The sequence below is a fragment of the Drosophila montana genome, unplaced genomic scaffold (assembly GCF_035044405.1).
Source record: "Drosophila montana isolate Dmon_TW-CO22-7 unplaced genomic scaffold, ASM3504440v1 contig_1417_1, whole genome shotgun sequence".
NCBI lineage: Eukaryota > Metazoa > Arthropoda > Insecta > Diptera > Drosophilidae > Drosophila > Drosophila montana.
The window spans coordinates 81,825-102,520 of record NW_026996370.1 but is presented as its reverse complement, the minus strand read 5'-3'; the positions used below and the strand labels follow the sequence as shown (position 1 = coordinate 102,520).

At 44.7% G+C, this 20,696-nt stretch overlaps 5 protein-coding genes across 7 annotated transcripts; 1 reads left to right on the top strand and 4 right to left on the bottom strand.

Moving 5' to 3' along the window:
- Positions 1-93: 93 nt before the first annotated feature.
- Positions 94-11,505, bottom strand: LOC135429633 (mediator of RNA polymerase II transcription subunit 13). 2 transcript variants are annotated; one of them, XM_064683995.1, is made up of 5 exons: positions 10,972-11,505; positions 6,652-7,938; positions 3,486-3,724; positions 2,281-2,682; positions 95-1,476 (listed from the first exon to the last, which is right to left on the bottom strand). In XM_064683995.1, exons 2-5 carry the CDS (start codon positions 7,619-7,621, stop codon positions 1,096-1,098), a joined length of 1,992 nt encoding a protein of 663 aa, XP_064540065.1. In that variant the 5' UTR covers positions 7,622-7,938; positions 10,972-11,505; the 3' UTR covers positions 95-1,095. The 2 variants fall into 2 exon arrangements, with proteins under 2 accessions (XP_064540075.1, XP_064540065.1); XM_064684005.1 differs by lacking the exon at positions 10,972-11,505 and having other exon boundaries at positions 94-1,476; positions 6,652-7,797.
- Positions 11,506-12,641: 1,136 nt separating this feature from the next.
- On the bottom strand, positions 12,642-15,103 carry park (parkin). 2 transcript variants are annotated; one of them, XM_064684485.1, is made up of 7 exons: positions 14,960-15,103; positions 14,391-14,738; positions 14,135-14,327; positions 13,733-14,078; positions 13,234-13,678; positions 13,066-13,162; positions 12,642-12,991 (listed from the first exon to the last, which is right to left on the bottom strand). In XM_064684485.1, the coding sequence occupies exons 2-7, from the start codon at positions 14,643-14,645 to the stop codon at positions 12,882-12,884; spliced, it is 1,446 nt and encodes a 481-aa protein (XP_064540555.1). In that variant the 5' UTR covers positions 14,646-14,738; positions 14,960-15,103; the 3' UTR covers positions 12,642-12,881. The 2 variants fall into 2 exon arrangements, with proteins under 2 accessions (XP_064540555.1, XP_064540554.1); XM_064684484.1 differs by having other exon boundaries at positions 14,391-14,869; positions 14,960-15,086.
- Targ3 (Terminal ADP-ribose protein glycohydrolase 3) lies at positions 15,006-15,698 on the top strand. Its single transcript, XM_064684556.1, has 3 exons — positions 15,006-15,221; positions 15,280-15,454; positions 15,517-15,698. Exons 1-3 carry the CDS (start codon positions 15,100-15,102, stop codon positions 15,673-15,675), a joined length of 456 nt encoding a protein of 151 aa, XP_064540626.1. The 5' UTR covers positions 15,006-15,099; the 3' UTR covers positions 15,676-15,698.
- Positions 15,613-20,673, bottom strand: Targ1 (Terminal ADP-ribose protein glycohydrolase 1). Its single transcript, XM_064684546.1, has 3 exons — positions 20,534-20,673; positions 15,934-16,268; positions 15,613-15,875 (listed from the first exon to the last, which is right to left on the bottom strand). The coding sequence occupies exons 1-3, from the start codon at positions 20,580-20,582 to the stop codon at positions 15,717-15,719; spliced, it is 543 nt and encodes a 180-aa protein (XP_064540616.1). The 5' UTR covers positions 20,583-20,673; the 3' UTR covers positions 15,613-15,716.
- On the bottom strand, positions 16,359-20,662 carry Targ2 (Terminal ADP-ribose protein glycohydrolase 2). Its single transcript, XM_064684534.1, has 6 exons — positions 20,534-20,662; positions 18,816-18,905; positions 18,419-18,755; positions 17,276-17,434; positions 16,909-17,211; positions 16,359-16,836 (listed from the first exon to the last, which is right to left on the bottom strand). The coding sequence occupies exons 3-6, from the start codon at positions 18,722-18,724 to the stop codon at positions 16,570-16,572; spliced, it is 1,035 nt and encodes a 344-aa protein (XP_064540604.1). The 5' UTR covers positions 18,725-18,755; positions 18,816-18,905; positions 20,534-20,662; the 3' UTR covers positions 16,359-16,569.
- Positions 20,674-20,696: the final 23 nt, after the last annotated feature.

Below are 20,696 nucleotides of genomic sequence, written 5' to 3'. Positions count from 1 at the left end.
TATATAATTTTATTTACTTTTCTTTTCCTCTTTGTTTCATTTTTTTTTTTTGAACTTTGAAAATATTTGATCATAAAATGTCAACACTACGAAGTTCTGTTGTTTTCCGTTTTTTGCTTGTGATTAATTTAATTTGTTTAATTAACAACTAATTGTATTTTTTGTTTGCAATGGCTTTTCTATGCTTTGACTAAAAAACATTTTTGAATGTTAATCGTTGTGTGTTTTTTGGAGTTTTGGTTGTGCTTTCGATTTATTTTTATTTTGTTTTTGGGCCCTTCTGAAACCTGAACTGGTTGTTATACATAAAACTGATAGAATTTTTACAAATCTCATTAATATAGTATTTTTCCCTATTTTTTTCTTTTCTGAACGTGAAACTAAATTAAGGCACTTAAATCGAAATGAATTCAAAATTAAATTAAAAATGTGGACAAGTACAAAAAGAAAAGTGTGCGGTGGTTATTTGATAGAAGTTTTAAACATTTAGTGCTTGGCTTTAACAGCTATTTAAAATTACCTTGTTGTATATAATTAACTAAAAACGTAAATACCTTATAAAGTGTGTACTCGCATTAAAGTTTTCCTTTTCAATGGCACATCTTTTACTAACTATAACTTTGGGCCTAGCCTTGAGTTGGCAAGCAAAATCGACTACTTAAGATTGCAAAATGAGTTAATGGACAAAAAAACCCAGACACACGAAGAAAAGTAAAGGTTAGGAAGAGTATTAACGAAATGCATTGCTCTACGGTGTATGTACAGTGGGACAAAGTGCTCAACAGGCCAAACAAATATTGGTTTGGCTGCGTTTTTTGTAAAACATTCAACTACTTAAGTTTAGGTTTTTGTTTTTTTACAATTTGGCCTGTTTTGGTTTTTTGTTTTTGTTTAAAATGAATTTTGCACGCAATCATCGCCAGCAATGCCCGCAATAAATACTCTACATCTGTGGCGGGCATTGCCGAATTTTGACCGAAAAAGGCACACACAGAGAGAATTTTAAATGACAAACGACTCGGACACAACTACATATCTATATATATATATCTAAATACTATATAACTATGCATGTGTGTGTGTGTGTGGCGTTTACTAGTAGCCATTGCAGCGTATTTCGCCGTAGCGCGTTCTGCTCGCACTGTAGGCCGCATAGCCGTAACGCTCATACGCCGCGTAGTCCGGATACGGATATAGCTGGCCACGCATACGACTGCGCGAAGACATCTGCATCTGGCTGTGGTAGCCATAGCCGTGCTGCTGCTCCTCGTACGGCCAGTAGTGTTGCATGCCACCAGCCGCGTTTGTGGCATCATAGTAGCCATGGCTGGCGCTGCCGCTGCCGCTGCCGTTTGTGGCATATTCCTCGGCCAGCCGCTCGACGAGACTCTCGGGCGTTTGCAGAAACCGCTCGGAGAAGCGGCCTATTTCGGTGGAGCCAAACGCCTGCTGAAAGCCAGGCAAAGGCTTTATATCCTGTAAGTAGACAATATTTGATTCGTTTATTATCTTAATTAGTTTTGGGCTGACATTAAGTTATGAGACTCTTATGTTTTGGTTCAAATCTTGGTTTTTGATAAATATATATTCGAGATTTTAGTAAGAGAATTAAATTGAAAAATTTCCAGCTGCCCGCTGTGCTGAAAATATTGCAAGTCGTAAATATTTTCATAAACAAGATGCGGGCTAAATTTTAGATTTGGTCCCTTTTTAAATTAACAAAACTAAATCAATTGCCAGAAATGCATTACGAAACACTTAAAAATTTAATTTAAAATCGCTTTTAACAAAAATATTTTAAATAATAAATAAATAGTTTAAAAGCAGTTGAAAAACTAATATAAAATGGATAGATTGGTGAATAAACTAACGAAAATGTATTCAAAAATCTTTTATTGCCAAACTCATAAATCAATCCCATAATAATTTCTAATATTATTTAAAAATAATTAATGACGGCATATTAACATCTAGTTTTAAGACAATAATATATAAATAATAATATAAATTAAATTAACCTTAGAAACCTGCCCGCATTTATTTATTTCAGCGATTCAAAACTAATTGAAAAAAGTCCTGAAATTAAAATATTCAAAGGACAGATAAATTAATAGGTTTTTATTTTTATACAAATTCAAACGTCGAATGTCTAGGAAATGGGTTTTGCGGTTTTAAACGGGGGCCAAACTTTGTAAAATGGAATTTCACTTGACAGTTTGTGCTTTTGTGTTATTTGTTCATATATACATGTATGTGCTTGTGTATGTGTGTGTTTCTCACCCTTATTTGCTCCCGCACCGTGGATTCCGTTGCTTCCACATTCTCCGTTTCCGTTTCCCTTTTGCTCGCTTTGCGCTTTGATTTCTTGCTCGGTATGAGATCGCATTCGATGATGCGATTGTTGCTGTTGTGGTTGTTGTTGTTGTTGTGGTTGCTGCTGCTGCGATTTTTGGGCGTCGCATTTCGTTTGCTGCTCACTGGCTGCTGCTGCTGCTGCTGCTGCTGCAGCAGTGGCGCCAGCGCAGGTGGCACAGTGGGCGCTGCCAGGCCGTAGCCCACCGGCGAGTTCTGCGGCGCGGGCGGAGTGCGCGGCCGACGCAACGTTGGACTCCAGCTGTTTGTTGCTGGCTGCTGCTGCTGCTGCTGTTGCTGCTGCTGCTGCTGCTGCTGCTGCTGGTGTTGCTGCAAGTGCAACAAGAAGAATAAAATCGATTTAGTTTTCAGCTGCAACGCTCGACGGGGCAAAAAGTTGTTACGCTCAAGTGGCGGGCACTTGAAACTTGCCAACGCAGGTGGCCCGGCTGTGCTGAAGCCCTAGCCAGCAGGCGCGTGCTCGCTGCTCATGTTGTCAAGCGGCGGCGGCAGCAGCAGCAACCCCATAAAGGGGCTAACCACTTCTCCCTAACCTCCCTGCAACTCACACCCACACCCACACACACACACACACACACATACACACTCGACCACCCACACAGTCGCATTGAAGTTCAGCGCCGCCCACAAAAATCAATAGGCGCCCGTTTGCGGCTGCTGCTGCTGTTACAGACGAGGCACCCTGTAAACAGGCTTCCGGCAAGAGAGCGCGCTCTGTTAATGCGCACTCTCTTTTGCGCTCTCCCACTCTCACGCTCTGCTATTGCTGCTGCTGGTGCTGCTGCCTAGAAAGCCGGTCGATGGAGCTAAACGCATTTCGCTTTTGGTCTTCTCTTTACAGTCGACTGCGGCTGCGGCTGCTGCTGCTGCTGCTGCTGTAACGGTACATCTTTGTAGTCTGTCATTATCAGCCCGTCTTTTGCTTTTCTTTTATTTTTTTTTTGTTTTCGGTTCCTTTGCCCTAATTTGTCTTCGTTGCCCAAACGAGCTGCTGTCACCTGTCTGCCGTTTAATTAGACAGCACCCCAAGCAACAGCCCCCCGCTGTCTCTTTGCCCACTTGCTTGCTGCAGTTTTAAATTGTAATTTTGCGCCAATCTTGGCATAACTTACCTCAGCTGCATCCTCGTTGATGTGATTAGATGCTGGCTGCTGCTCGGCAATATCCTGTGGCGTTGTTGACGTCTGCTTGTTGGGCTTCGTCAAATTGATTTCCGCACGCCTCACAACTTCCGGCTGCTCGGCGCTCGCCGCCTTATCAATATCATTCACAATAGGCGTTGCTGTTGGCGGCGACGCTGACATCGACATCAACGTTGACGTCGACGTCGCTGCTGTCGCGCTTATGTCATCTGGAAAATTAGCAAGCAAAAAGGCGCCCAGGCAGGCAGCGTGTGTTAAAAGAAAATCAATAAAGATTGCTTCTTTCTTTTTTTTTTTCTGTTTTAGTTGTATATTATTTGTCAGGCCAGGCGTCTGTAATTATTTTGTCATGCGTGTTGGCGGCCATCAAGGGTTAAAAAGACAAAGGTTCGGGAACAGGTTGACCAACGCGAGAGAGGCGCGATTTTTTTTTTCTATTTTTTAGGATTTTTTTTTTTTGCACGCGCTTATCAAGTTGTGATATCGTTCCTCGCTTCGGGGGTAGCTAAGAGAGAGCGTCGACAAGCCAAAGAGAGAGACAGCGAGAGAGAGAGAGAGAGAGCCGCACATCAACATGCACTTGTTGAACGTGTCAAGCACACACACACACACACACACGCGAGCGTCTGTTTATCGGAGTATAAAAAATGATAGCACGCTTTTCAGCGCATGCGACTGAGCCTGCAATGTTTACGTATTTTTGTTGTGGCCTGCGATATTCGATTCGAGCTCTTGTTATTGTAATGCTATTCGCGTCAAACAAATCAATTATAATCAATTTAAAGGCCGATAGTGTTCAGTGTATGTGTGAAGGGAAATAAAGAGAATATTGTAATAAATATAATAAATTAAATATTTATGTGTTTGCTACTTTGGATTTCTCAATTACAAATTAAAACTGAATTAAATGAAAAATTATTGAATATATTTGCATAAAACGAAAGAATATTCTTTATAATTTAGCTAATAAAACGGTTATCAAAATTCGAGGCGAAATTTAACGCGTTTTAGGCCTCAAGTTAACTTTATTCTAAGCATTTGAGACAATTAAAGAGCATTGAGAACTTACTGCTAACTGCTGATTGTAGTAAATACTTGTAGAAAATAGCAAAATCTACTCTAATTCTATATATATACTATATTATATTTATACCAGCAAAGGTTTAAGCGTCCACTTTATGGCGAATCCTTGTTGACTGTTTGTCTTTGCATGGCTCAGTTGATTCGTCATAACGGACATTGATTTTTGCGTCAATGCTGGATACTTCTACCGACAACAAATATTGCAAGACCGGAACCGGGCTGCTCCCGGGGTGTCTCCTCTGTGCCTGCTCTGTGCCGTCTCTGTATGTGTTGGGCAAACAGCAGCTACAATAACCCACCACATGGCGTTGTAAAGTTCATTTACATGCTCTGCTGTGATGACATTTAACGCACACATGCTCAACTTAAACACCCTCGCAACAGCTTAAGTGTGTGCGTGTGCGTGTGTGTGTAAGTTGAGCGCCCATTGATAAGGACGGCATTGCCCACAAGTCTCGTTTACATTGGGAAATATTTAGAAAAGCTGTCAAATGTCGGGCCTCTGTGTGCCTGTGTGTGTGTGTTTGTGGAAGCCACACACTTTACACCTTCCATATCCAGTGCTGTGCTGTGTGGGAGTTCATTCTCTCTCTGTGAGTGTGTGTGTGTGTGTGTTTGTGCCTGACGCGACATCAGAAAAGTTAACTTATTGATTTGCACACACGCCCCTGCCAAAAAGTAAAATCAAAAGCAACTCATCAAGAGGCACAGCCCCAGCTCCGTCTCAGCCCAGTCAGGCAGGCGCCCACCCTTTGCGTGCCTAAATAGACAGCTAATTTTGAAGTCCTTTAAAGCGACATGACGTAGGCTCGTCACAGCTACCTCCACCTCCACCTCCACCTCCACCTCCAACACCGACCGCGCCGTGTGGCACAGCCTGTGCTAAGTCGGGCCGACAGGAAGCGGAAGCATTTCAGCAGTTAACCAAACGCTGATTGGTTGAGTGTTTGCGAAATGTCGACTCCACGAGGCGGCTGAGACTGACCGTTTGTCGTGTCAAATGGCTGCAAATGCCTGACGGACAGTTGCCTGTCAGTGCTTGGCGCTGAAGCGAAGCCGGCGAGGCTGACGGCCGCGTTGATGGCGGCTCGAATGGTGGCTCTTTGCATTCATTTGCATGCAAAATCAAGCATACGCAGTGGGGTACACGCAAAAAAAAATACCACCAGGCAGGCGCCAGCTACAGTGGAATATTTGATAATGTTGACATTTATATGTAATTGCATAAAAAATGTGCTGTACAAATGTTAATTACTCAATTAATTTGCTGTATGGAATGTATGGAATCTCTCTCAGAACTTGATCTTAATGAGAGTACAGCAGTAACATTATTACATTCTGTTATATTCAATGTTGAATTTTACCGTTTGTTACTTAACATGCATCTGTAAGTTTCTCTAGAAACAGTTAATGTTAAAGCTCTGTCTGAACTTGATCCGGTTATGTGAGTATCAGAAGTAACATACTTGCATTTGGTTATGTTAACTGATAACTGCTGCCAAATATTGTTGTTAACTTAACAGTGCTTGTTACAGCTGTCTCTCTCTAAACTGAAACTTGCACTAACTGCCATTAATTGCAAAATTTTATTTTATTTTGTTATGTTGCCTGAAAGTTGACAGAAAATGTAAGGATCTCTCTCTCCTAACTTGATCTTATTAAGCAGCGTAAGACATTTTATAAATGTAATCGAACTGTTATGCTGTAACGTGCATCTGTAATCTGAATTAGGCTTATGCTAACCTTACAGTTAATGTTTAAGCTCACTGTCAACTGGATCTTGTCAGCGTTAACGTTCGCCTTTGGTTATTTACACTGTTAACAGCAGCAACATTTTGCTTTAACAGCTTTCCACGGTGCCAAGGTCTGTTGCCCACTTTACAGCTGCTGCCGTTTCGTTAGCAAAAGCCCGCGGCGGGGGGAATTAATACTTGTTACATAATCTAGTCTGACATATGTTTGCATAAATTTACAATGATTGCCCCGCCCACCGGTGCCGCCCTCTGCATAATTGTAAATTAAATGGAGCGTAACGCAAATAGTGACAACTTACCGTTCATTATGGGGGGCGTGGCAACAGCCGTTGCCTTGTGCTCCTCCTGCTGCTGTTGCTGTTGCTGCTGCTGCTGTTGCTGCTGCTGTTGCTCCTCCTCGTAGTCCCTGCCATCGGCGGAACAGTGATACGAGACACAGGAAGCAGACTCCACAGACATATTAACGGGATACTCGCCACTGTAGACGGGCGTGCTCTGGCTGCTGTCGCTGCGGGCGCGTGTGCTGCAATTGCTGATGCCGCTGTCCGTGCCGGTGGCACTGATCATTGGCGGCGACGTGGTCAGCCGCTGCGACGGCGATGTCGCCTCCGTTTCGTGCTCCAGCTTGATCTGTTGCTCCGGCAGCGTCTCCTCCAGCTTTGGCTGCGCTGCCGCCGCCAGTTGCTGCTGCTGATGCTGCTCCGTGTAGCTGCGCAATGGTTCCAGATAATTGGGTGGCATCACTGTACGATTGGGCGCCGGCGTTGTGGACCGTCCGGGCGGTGCATAGTGTGTGGGCGTGGCTGGCTGATAGGCGGCAAAGCCACGTGCCTGTCCATAGCCGGAAGCACTGTAGAGCGCAGGCGCCGGCTGCTCGTAGCCGCCGCCGCCGCCGCCGCCGACGCTGGTCGACTGCTGTGCCTGATAGGCGTGCTGCATGTGCGGATGTGGGCGTGGCGGATAGTGGAGCACACTGGAGGGTATCAGCTGCTGGCCAGCGGCCGTGAACATGCCCGCATGATGCGAGGGCGCGTGCTGACTGTAGTGTGGCGAGGCATACGGCGCATAGCGATAATAGCTGGGCAAATAGGAGCCAGCGCCGGGGCTGGCATAGCCATAGCCATAGGGATTATAGGCGCCGCCATAGCCGCCGCGATAGCCGGGCGGCGCATAGTGCGACATGGCTGCCTGCGCCTGCGCCTGGGCCTGAGCCTGAGCCTGAGCCGGATGCAGCTGCTCGTAGTAGCTGGCCGGGTATCTGTCTGACATGGCCGCGGCGATGTTTGCACAAGGGATGCAATCTAGTGGCCACTTTCGTGCAGCAACAATAATAACAATGGCAAAGTTGACTGCCCTGTCCCGTTTCTTGTTGTTGTTGTAGTTGTTGTTGTTGTAGAGGCCATATTGCGTCGCCTTCGCTGTGTGGTCAATGGCGAGGATATCCTCTTACATGCGTCTATTATTGATTTTCTTTCGCTCTTCTTTACGTTTCTTTATTTTCTTACGATTTCTTCTAGCAAATCCCTTTCAGCTCGAGAAGGGTGCGTGTTGTCCTTTGCCCTCTTATTTATGTGCAGAGTATTTGCCTGCAAGTGGACAAAGTCATATGTAAATTATATGTGTGTGTTTGTTTAAATGTAAAATGCAGAATATTTGACTGGGCTGCACTTAAGCTCTGAATATTTAATAGTAAAGGTGGATGGCAAGGCTGTGCCACCCAAACAGCTGGATAGCTTGATAATGCGTTAATTTGCACACATTTTGTGTTTCTGTATGCAATTTAATTAATGTTGAACAATAATATTTAATGCTCAAGACACTTAAGCCGCAGGACATGACGCTCAAGGACTTTCAGCAGCAGACGCCATAACGAATTAACATCCGACTAGCTGCTCCGGCAGCACATTAAATTGTGAATTGAGCCATCAAGTAGATACAAATTGCATGTTAGGCGCAAACCCCTCAAAGTATGCTCTGGAATTTTAAGAGACTATTTTACCTGGGCTAAGTTCCTGACAGTTGTCAGTCGCTATTCAGATTTGCCGAGCGGATAAAGTGGCTTGCAACATTTGCCGGGCAGACGCTGTTAACTGTTAAGTTAACAGCTGTTATAGGCGTACAAACCTGTTAAAGCGGAAATTGGATGGTTTTCCCAAGTAGTAAATATTATGATATATTGTATATCTACGTGTGTCCTCGTATAAAAATATAAAAAGTATATCAAGAAGGAGAGCTAGATGAAAAAATGGAGGTAGCCGCAGATATGCTTTGTGCGTTGGACCTTTAAGGCTGTTAAATGAGATGCACATGGTGAGTACACAACTCAAAAAGAACTTGTTTTTAAATAACGCCCTACTATGCGATTCTCAGGAATTCAAGTATGGCTTACAAGTCTGCATGCTAATTATGCTCTAGCTCAATTTTAGTCAAATTACCCCCCTTTTCTCACTCTCCCTTTCTCCTCCTGTCTCTCTTTTTTTCTTAATTTTTTCTTTTTCTAACCAAGCTCTTACTTTAACTAACTCTTTTCTTCTCTTTTTCTTTTAGCGATGCGAATATATCAAAGTATGTTAAGTCACCTTCTACTTATAGCTGACAGTAAAGTGAAGACAGTGAAGATGTGAATTTCAGGTGAGTACATACTGACATATCAATTTATGTACGAATAAGAATATATATAAGGACATGAATGGATAGAAGGCCTGTGTGTCTATTCTCATTCCGGTACAGCTCTTATTTCTGCAATTTCCAGTTGAGTACATTTAAGCAAAATTCCTTGCTGTACTCAACAGATCAATAAACCAGGTAATAATACTGTTGATTAAGCACGACAAAAATATTTAACTAAAGCATTTGAGGGGCATTTTGGAAATGTGAGGTGCATAAATGCAATTCCTGTGTTATGCACAAATGTGGTTGCATTGGGGCAATGTGTGGCTGCTATCGAAGATTCTTGATGGATGCCTGCTTGGTCGCATGATGGGCACCTGCTGTGCAGTATAATGTATGCTGGGCGACAATAACAACAGCAGCAACAACAACAAGAACAACAACAACAACAACAAGCCACTCAACTTATCCAGCGAGCCGCACACTGTGTGCGTGTTTGTGTGCATTAAGATGAATGCATGAGAACTGCAAGCAATTTGGCCGCACGCAAACCGTTAATGAGCCACAAAAGTGCATACATGCATAGAAGGGGAGAGCGAGAGAGTGGCAGAGAGAGAGAGAGAGAGAGAGAGGAAAGAATGAAAATGGAATATGAAGCGGGTGCCAGGAGCAGCAGCCGTAACCAGGCAGCAATTGTGTGTATGTGTGTGTATTTGTGTGTGTGGGAGCTGGCGATTGACGTGTGCCATTTATTGATTAATTAGAGTGTGTGTGTGTTTTTTTTATTTTGCAAAACTCATCCAACATTTTCTAAGTCGTTTGATGAATTGGATGCGTCCGCTGCATTGGCAGGTTTATTGATTCGGCTATTTTAACTTTTTTTCTCGCGAATGTTGACTTTGAAGATGCCCTGCTGCTTGCCGCAAAACAAATTAGCAAAACAGCGAGAGCAGCATGTTGATAAGGGAGGGGCAGGGGTAACAGAGCGGGGTAACAGAGCAGCAACTCTATTAGCAGCCACGCGCTGGATAACATAATCAATGTGAATGTAAACACGCGCTGCGAGCAGTGAGCAGCGAGCAGCGCAAGAGAGCGCCCGACCGGCAGAGAGCGCTGGCGAGAGAGCTTTTTGCGTGTAGCCAAAAGGGCAATTGAAACGGGTTATGTTAAGTGCGTGTGCAAGGCGCAAACTGTAAACTGTAAATGAAATGAGCCTCGAAAATGTGTGGAGCAACTGCAATGGGGACTAAGGGCCAATACTCTCTCCGTCTCTCTCTATATCTCTCTCTTACGCGTTTACGCTTGTGCGTTGCAAGTGAACAGTAGGAAACGGAAGCTGTGTGGCATGAGATGCTGCCTGCCTCTGTCTGTTTCTGAGTGTGTGTGTGTGTGTGTTTGTGTGAGTGTGTGTAACGTTCTGTTTTGGGACAGCAACAGCCGCCCAGTTCCAGCGCATATAAATCAATAAAAACACACAGCAGCCTCGCCGAATCGAGTCGAGCTGACTGCGGGCTGCTGGCTGCTGCTCAGCGCAGCTTCATTAATGCTTTGCTATGCTCTCTACTTTTTAGCAGTTTTGTTGCCCAGCACTGATGCTAGTGTACACATACAAGTACAAGAAGTTACACACAAGCAGAGTAATTGTTACGTTGACGTCCTTTCTCGTACGTCAGAATATGCGAGCACCCTGGCGCACTTGAGCTAGCAAATATTGACAGTGCCCGAATGTATGCTGAAGTTTTTTTTTAAATGCAATTTTAATTGAGAGCTGCGTGCATGTGTTGTTCTTATTGCTGTTGTGTCTTGTTGTTATTCTTATTGATGCTATTCAATAATTGGGGCAAGTGCACGAAAGAGCGCAAGCTTTGAGTGAGAAAGGGATTTATAGATTATCTAGGCGATTTGGGGCACCTAAATTAATTAGAGGTGCTTTTCATATGCACAATTAATCATATTTGAAACAAGGAACGTTAATATTTTCTACATTATAATTTAAAATTAATACTTACCAAAAATCACTTAGATATGAGCTCTGCACATTTATACATAAATTGTCTTCTGCAATTTTCAAATTCAATATTGTATTGAACAAGCTTTTATTTTTATTTTTTTGCTTGTAAGTTTTTAATTCAAAATACCGTTATATTTGAAGTGATGCGCACGAATTCAAATTACATTTATTGTGAATACTCGCTACTCACTCTCTTCGCACTCTCGCACATAAATGGAAGAGCGACAACGCGGCAAACGATCAGAACTGTAAACACTCGTACCCGCACTCGCACTCACACACATTCGCATTTACATTCGCATTCACATGGGCATTGCCAAGTGGCGGTGCCGACTGTTTAACCCTTGAATGTGATTGCGTTACGTATACGCTGCGTGTGCGAACCGCGCCAAAGTCCAACGTAGACTGAAATGCGATACGGCTGGTGCGCTACCATTTATACACTGGCAGCCTCAGCGGTGTTGCTGTCGTACCCCCGAAAAATAATGAAGAAAAGCTGGCAAAAGACGGCGGCGAAAAAGCAGCGAAACAACAACAAAAAGTGGGCAGCAAGAAAGAAAAAAACGGCACATTGGCTGTGCTGCACTGGGAACCCAGCGCAAACTGTGTGACCCGATTTGATGGGCAACCTGCCCACAAACGCGCTGCTTACGGGGCGAGCGAGCTTTCGTTGGGTTCGCGCGGCTGAGGGAGAGAGAGAGAGAGAGCGAGCGCGCATTTGGCAATTGCAATGGGGCGAAACTCGCTCGCAAATGTCATTTGTAAATTCACTTACTTTGCTTACGAATTAGAGCACAAAACAGAAACCGAACAAAAACAGAGCGTGCCAAAACAAAAACTAGAGAACACATCTCAAAATGCGCATGAGAAGGTGGCAGAGGAGAGCGAGTGCGCAGCAAAACAGCAATTGCCTGCCTGGGGGTTTCCCTGGCTCAGTGCGAGTCATCTTATCAATGGGTATGTATGTGCCTGGTTTATTGATGTGTCCGGATAACACATACTATAAAGTATAGCACATATTAAGGGGCAGATTACACTGCATAACCCCAGCAACATTTCCAACCGACACTTGACCTATGACATTTATCCTCTGACCGAAAATGATATCTAATTGCCGGAAAAATAAACACATACATATAAAGGCTCCCACACACACACACACGCGAATACAACAACATCACAGTCAATACGCGCCATTATTATTGATTAAATCTGGGAGAGAGCTTAAGAGTGCTTACTGCTGCGCAATTCTCTCGCTCTTGCTCTCTCTCGCGGCAGATGCACGTGTTGTGTGTTTTGCGGTTTTTACAGTCAACACGAAAGCCTCCAAAATTTATTGTGGGCGACGATGCGTCGGTAACGAAGAAGAAGAAAAATAAAAAAAAACGTAAACAAAGCGTGCGCACGCAATGCTATTATACAGTGGGGTAGGGTAGGCAGTCGATGGATGGTGAAATACCCAGTTAGCAATATAGTCAAGGGTGTTTTTTTTATTGATTCCGGCAGACGGCATACAGGGTGTGAGCTATCAACAATAACTCCCGGAGACAAGATGCGAAAATAAGACCTAAACCAAGTATTTAACTAAAAAGTAACTTGACAAAAACGATTGAATTGTATATATTTATAAAAAAGAAAAAGAAATGTATATCAGCGTATACTAAACAATAATATTTTTATACATGCATATAATCTTTCCATAATATTTAATCGAAATTGATTACAGCAATCAATTATAATGTAACATTTATTAATTTCTTGATTATTTGGAGCAATTTGGTGCCACCTGCAGGCTTACCTGCACGCGCACTCTTCTTGTCAGCTTTAACAGTCTTTAAATACAGCCAGCACAGTGAACGAAAAAAAAACGTCAAACAATAAATGGGCTTCTATATAACGAAACAACTCCTAGCCAAACCAATGGGCGCCCATGCAGTCACGCGTCCATTCCGTTTGACAGACCCAGCACCATTCGAAGCCGCAGCCGGCGCGTGTGCAGACCATGTGCATGCAGCCACCTGAAAGTGGAATGGTTCAAGTGAGGGGTGTATAAAAAATGGGTGTCTGTTGTATAAGACGCTGTGCGGCTCACCATCTCGCTCCGTGGGCGTGCGACATTTTGGGCAGGGTTTGGTGCTCACTTTGATTGTCACATTGCTGGCCTCTTCCCAGCGAGCCTCCGCCGCGCGCTGTTACGAGATGCAAAATTGCGATTAAATTTAGCAACGGGGGGTGCCCCTTATGTGCGTAAGATGCTTACATTTGGATCCACAGTGTATTCACAGGAATTTGGTGCGCTGCCGGCGGCGCCCTCGGGCAGACATTCGCCAATGTGATAGCCCTGCAGGCAGTTGCGACAGAACACATAGCCGCAGCCGTTCTGACAGGTCACCTTGCGACAATCGGGCTCTACGAGCAAACCCATGCCACAGCCCGGCTGTGGACAGAGCACACCGCCCGCCTGCAGAACGAACTCCTCGGTGGCGAAGCGCTGGTATCGGTCGTACTCCTCGCGCGAGAGCAGCTTAAAGTGATGGATTTCCTCGATGAAGGAATGCTCACAGCCTGCCGGACAGGGCAGCGTATAGCCAAAGTCCGGATGCGGCATAAACTGGCGCTCGCTGAGACGCGAACGACAATAGTCACGAAAGCAATCGATGCAGGTGACGTGCTGCGAGGCGCAGGGAAAGACCAGAACCGTTTCGCTACAAAGAGATATGGCGTAAAAATATGCAGCTTGAAGTTGCTGATGCGCTCACCTGACCTCCGTGCAGGCCAGACAAGGCACATCTTTGATATTGTTCTTGATTAGATTTAAAGGCGCCGCGAAGTCCTTTTCGCCGCCCGAGACATGCTCCGCACACTTGAAGTAGAACTCGGCAAATGGCGGATCGCCCGCCTCGTTGTCCACACAGGCGATTTCGAGACTCTCGCAATGGCCACGTATGCGTCGCGACTTGAGCACATCGTCCCAGCACTCGGGATCGCGATGGACGGTGAAGGCGCCGCCCTTGCAGAGTGCACACCTCACACGCAGCTTGCCCTTGCACAGCTTGTTGCACTGCCCGCAGTGGACGAAGAAATGCGCCTTGGCACGAGCACGTTCTGCGAAGGTGCCCGATAGATAAACAATGTCACGTTAATCTCCACCAGTTGCTCACCCTCGTCGGTGATATTAAGACGCTCCTCGCTCTCCAGCTGCAGGTCGAGCAGCGTTTCGTTTAGCGGCTTGGACGGCTCTTCCGGACTAGACTCTTCTTCCAACAACGTGCTAGCTTTGCGTTCCCGCTCTCGCTGCACAGGCGGACGCAGACGGATGGCGTGCAGCACACTCTGCTGGCCAAGATCGCATTCCTAATTGAGCACAGAATCAACTATTATGATGCGCTAGAATTCTTGTGCGTACTACGTGGTTACCTCGATGGTGGTCGCATCGCTCAGCTCCTTGCCCGCAAATATGATCTTCACCTCCTCCGGCTGGAGTCCCAGTTGTGGCGCAACCAGCTCCTTAACGTTTTTAATATCCCACTGCGGCTCCAAGTTGACGGAGAGTGTGCGACCCGTATTTGTTTTCACGTAAATGCTCAGCGTGTGCGTTAATTTGCCTCCAATTTGTAACAGCTCCAGCATTTTGCGTACAAAAGCAGCAATAAAATTGAAAATAAAACTCATTTAAAACCAGAAGAGATAAAATAACATTATCTAAATTGCACTATTCAATTTTGTAATCAATCACGGGTACTTTTCGGTATCTTGTCACACCACCTATGATTAAATAGTGACAGTAGCATATGCGGAGCCACAATTCGTGCTTCGTATCAAGACGTTATTCAAATTTAATATTAATGCATCATTTATTTAAATAAATATCAGTTGCACTTTCTTTATAACTTCTGCTGTGATGTATTTTAACATTTACAGTCACTGTTATTCAAATGTAACAGTTAGCAGCTGTTTCACTGCTTTTGTCACATTGCAGCACTTACTCATTATACAACACTGAAGCAGTCAGCTGTTGTCTTGTCCTGCCATTCGCTTGTCAACATCAGCGCGTACTTTAGCGCGGCAATATTGGAAATAGAAATTCTATATATTTATTTGTTTTGTGCTAGAGCTGAGTGTAAATATGACAGATTTCAAGATCAAAGAAGTCAGTGGTGACTTATTTTCGGCTGGTCCAGAGTATGCCATGTGCCACTGCGTGGCCGCCGATTTGCGAATGGGCAAAGGCATTGCCGTTATGTTTCGGTAAGCGCTTTCAGTAGCTTCTTCGCAGCTAACGGAACTCGACCTTTTTTATTATTAGCAATAAATTTGGCCAACTTGCCGCATTGCAAAAGCAAAACGTGGAGCCCGGCGGCGTGGCCGTGCTGGAGCATCAGGGACGCTACATTTACAACCTCATTACCAAGCAGAACAGTTGGGGCAAACCCACCTACCAGCTGCTGCACAGCTCGCTGAGCGCCATGCAACAGCATATGGCAAGTAAATCCCTTCATTCCGGATAGGCAACTATTTTAATACCCTACGCATTTCCAAGCAGCTCGAACACAATGTGCGCAAATTGGCGCTGCCACGGATTGGCTGCGGCTTGGATGGACTCCATTGGGCCAAAGTAAAAGACATGCTAGCCGAGATATTCCGCGCAGACGCTACCGAACTGGTTGTATATAATTATGTGCCAGGTGCAGCAAAAAATTAAATAAATAGAAACAGTTGCAAAAATTGTTGACCTCTTTCGAGTTACTGTGCCTGCTGTGGCGGCACATAGTTGTAGACTGTAATCTCCACATCCTCCCTTTGAAAGACCTCGGTCAATACGGCACTGACCTTATCCCACTCCAGGCCATCGATGCCGCAGCCTATGCGTGGTATTGCCAGCTTATGGATGTCATTCTTGACCTGCAACAAGATCGGGTTTCATATCATAAACGTAGATCATGGGGAGACTTCAGCTTACCATGTGATCGCGCATCTTTTCCAGCGATGACTGCAGCGATTCGTATGTGGGCAGTGCCCAGCTCTGTGACTTGGTCACCAGATAGTAGATGTAACGTTCGTCATCCTTCAGCACGGCCATCTCACCGCTGCGCGCCTTCTGTGCCTCCAGCTGATCCACTTTGCCATAAACCTCCTTGAATTTAACAGCTATGCCCGCGCCCATGGCCAGATCGGCGCCAACGCAATGGGCCAGCGAGTGGGTCTTCGGTGCCGAGAACAGATCTCCGTTGATCTCTTGCAGCTGAAAGCCGGTCATCTTGTGGACAAACGCACGGCGAAAAGCGACACGCAAATCTGTAAGTTTTGGAGAGTACATTTTAAGTTTGAATACAGACTCAACTATCACAGATATCTATACTAGGTACATCTATGCTCAAAACCAAGTTTCGTTTATTGCCAGCCAGCAGGCGGTGTCTTTTATTTGTTGTACAATAAATACATATGTCATTTTCTTGTGCTCTCAACTAACCAAAACTCCTAACAACTATATAAGTAACGGTGCATTTGGTGCCTAAAAAGAAAAACCCCATGCAAACCCATTTCGAATGTTATAAATTAACAACTATTTATATATACAAAAAGATGCCTCATCATCTTAGAAGGGCGTCTTCTCTCTGTGCAGGGACTGTCGCGAGGAGCTGACGCTGCGCGGCAGCTGCATGAGCTTCATGTGATGACAGGTGGGGCACATGACCTTTATGGTGTCCCTATCCATGCTGGGCGGCTCGTAGAAGAAGGCAATTATGTCCACGCTGTCGCTGACGAACACCAGCTCCAGCAAGCTGCGCACGCGCAGCCAGTCCAAACGATCGATTCCACAGCCCAGACGTGGTATGGCCAACTTGGTGACGCTGTGCTCACGCTGGCGGGGAGGAGGCAAGAGGATTGGTTTAGTTATTTCCGAATGAGAATGCGACTCGATGGAAGGACTCACCATGTGATCGCGCATGGCCAGCAGTGCGTAGTAGAGCGCCGTGTAGGTGCACTTCTCGTGGGCACGCTCCTTGGTCACCAGATTGTATATGAAGCGTCCGCCCTGCTCCAGCACAGCCACGTTGCCCGTGTGCCGCTGCTGCCGCTTCAGCTCGTCCACCTGCCCGAACTTGCAGCGAAACTGCAAATTGATGCCCGCGCACATGGCGAAATCGGCGCTTACGGAATGGACCAGTGCAAAGTTTTCCGGTGCGCTAAACAGATTGCCCTTGGCCTCGGTAATCTGACACTTGGGCGCAGCCAGCTGCGAATGGAGAGTGCAGAGAGTTAACAACAAAAGCTGCCACATGCCCCTTTGGCTGGCTCACCTCTCTGGAGACGTCGTCATGCTCACAAACGAGTATCTCAATGGGATACTCGTTGTGCGCGAATATCTGCTGCATAATGCGCTTCACTTGCTTCCAGTGGAGGCCATCGTTGCCACAGCAGATCCGTGGCATGGCCACTTTGGTGATTTCATGATTCCGCTGCAATTGGAATTTGATCAAATGGAATCTGATTAATTAACACAAGCGAGTGTATATACCAGTATATATATATATATATATATATATATATATATATATGCGTGTGGTGCAAACAAATTAACTGTTAATTAACGACAAACTAGACAAATCTGTTCTCAATATGCGACTGCTTAAATACCCTAACCAGAAGAGGTGAGAGCTTAAGCAAAGAAATTATATATACATATGTCTCTTCCCCTGTCTAGACTTTATATATCCCTAGCTCTGTCTCTCTCTCTCTCTCCCTTTCTGTCTTAAAGGGAAGAATGATGATCTCAATAGGCGACTATTTCTATACCCTTACCAGAAGAGGCGAGAGGTTTTGCTCCCTCTTTCCCTCTTTCTAAACTGCAAATATTCCTTCCTCTCTCTCCTATGTCTCTCTCTCTCTCGCTCTTAAGGGGGAGAATCTCAATATGCGACTGATTTTATACCCTAACCAGAAAACGAGAGCTTTTGCAAAGATATTGTACTTACATATTTATTCCTGTTTATACACTTCCTTCCCCTATGCGAATCTCTCTCTAACAAACATAGTCTGCATATGCGACAGCTTATATACCCTAACCAAAAGAGTTTTTCGCATAGAAAATATACATATATTCTCGCTCTTCCTGCAAAAGTGTATATCACTTCTTTCTTTACATATACTAATAAACATATTTTTCATATGTGAGAGTTCACTATCTCTCTCTCTCTCTCTCTCTCTCCCCCGTTATATCTGTCTTCTCTCTTCACATATAAATTTGTGTTTTCCTCTACATATATTTGTATCGCTCTCTTTCTCCCAAAATGTATATCTATCTCCCTTTCTCTCTGCATATATATTTGCATTTCTCTCTCCCTCTCCCTCTCTCCCCATCTCTTCATATTATATCCCTATATCAAATCAAATCTCAGCTGTAACTCGAATCTCGAATTCCCCTCCCCTGCCCCTTCGCTTACCATATGCTCCCTCATGCAAATCAAGGCCGCCTGGACATCATCGTATGTGGCGGCCGCATAGTGATTCGCCTTGGTGACCAGATGGTAAACGAATCTCGAATTGTGCTCCAAAACGACGCAATTGCCGCTGCTGACGCGCCGCCGCCGCAGATCGTCGACGTCGCCAAAGATGAGGGCGAACTGCCAGGCGAGGGTGCCGCGGAGTGCAGCGAAAGATGACTCAACGGCGTGCGCCAGTGCATAGTGCTGTGGGGCTTGGAACAGATCCAGTTTCGATTCGACGATTTTCACGTTCGTGTTGGCCATTTTTTCTAGCTGTTGTTGTTGTTGTTGTTAACTGCAATTATGTGAAATTATTTGCGGGCTGCCTTCAACTGAATTGATTTTTGGTACTCACGCAGTGCGGAAACTTTCACGAGGCCAAACCAAACCAACGAACAAAAAACTAAATACAAAATCACAAATGAAAACTTTTTTGTTGCCAAAGCTGAGGAACACGACCAGAAGAAGAACCAATGAACAATAAGAAAGCAATTAGCGTTTTTGGCTGCGTCGACTTCGCGTTGGGTTATGTTCGGTTAGCAGACAGTTAGCAAAAGTTAGTAGCTTGTTTTAGCTCTGTTTATGGCTTGTACGCCCGTCAGCCCGCCCGAATTATCAATATACACGCACAGCTGCGACTGTTTCGGCTGGCGTTCTGCAGCGGAATGGAATGCGCCCGAGCGAAATCAACAACTCAAAAGCAGCCCAAGCACAAGCCCAGAGCCACGTCCAGAGTCGGCCCCAATTGGGGCTTTTGGATGACAACTCTGACTCAGCAGTTGTTGTTGTTGTTGTTGTTGTTCTATAATATGCCATCATGTTGCTGATGATGACATATGATTACACACAAACAAACACACACACACGCTTTTCTGTCTGTGTGTGTGTGCGTGTTTGTTATCGTTTGTTTGTTTTGTTAGAATTCGCTGTTAATTTATTGTTTTTGTCTTTTTTTTTTTTGGGTCGAAGCTCGCATTTGCCCAAAACTTGAGCTCGTCAAGATCGTGTCGAGATCTTGGCCCTATGGCCCCATCGAGCTGCTCAGCAGATAACCATATCGATAGCCTGGCACCTGGCACCTGGCGGCGTAGGCGACGCCACAACGGTAATCGCTGGCATGTGCAGGGGCAGTCGAGCGAGCAATAAAAAAAGTCAGAAAACAAACAAAAAACGGCTCGCATCACTTGAGCTGACCGTTCACATTTGATGTTGTTTGCGTACGCAAATAGTAATGTGACTTAAATTATAATAATTTTTGCGCATAGCAGGTGAAAACAAATATTAACACACACACAGACACACATCGCATACAAATTACCATATTAAGTTGGGCCAACAACAAAAATAACAATGAAACGAGCTTTTTCTTTTGAAAGTTTTCAGTTTTGTCAATTGGCGCCAAAATGTTGTGTGCTGTGTGGTGCGTGTCTTGGCTAAGCGTGCGTTTTGCAGCACTGCGCGCCTAATATAAACAAACATTATTAGCTTCGCACAAAAACAGTTAACATAACTGCGCTATAAACTACTATTGCATTTAAGTGTTAGTTTTTGTATAAATTAGTATTAATTATTAACCAGTGTCCAATGTGCAAGTAAATATTTGGTTATGCCAAGGTCAAATTAGGCTACTCTTTCTTTTTCTCTCTCTCTCTCTCTATCTTTCTCTCTCGTTCGCTTGCACGCATTTCTACGCATGGCGCGAGCAATTGTATATAAATTTAAATTTCACTTTTCATCAATTGAACTAATCGCCGACGCTTGGGGCACCTTGTGGAAAAGCGATAGCATCTACGATGCCGACAACGACAACGACGACGACGACGTCGTCAACGTCTCCAACTCAGTTCATGGCAGTTCAACTTGGCGCTCCGACGGAACACAACGAACACGAGAGGCGATTGGCTTCAACATAAATAAAATCTATTCGCATTTTGCCTGTGATTTCTTGTTGTAAACTTGCACATTGTTGTTGTTGTTGTATTTGTTGCTGTTATTATATAAATAGTTTCTTGCGTGTAGATATCAACCTAATATTTAGCTATATACTATTGTGTATTAACAGTTATACTTTACGTAGTATTTGTGTAGTTAGTTGTTGTGCTTGTCGGCGCGCAAAGAACATTCGTATTTAATACTTTGTTTGGGCAATTGGCTCAAATCTCCCAACAAAGAAGAATCGAGGAAAACACAAATCACAACTTGGAAGCGCGCTTAACAAACAGTTAAAACGTTCTGA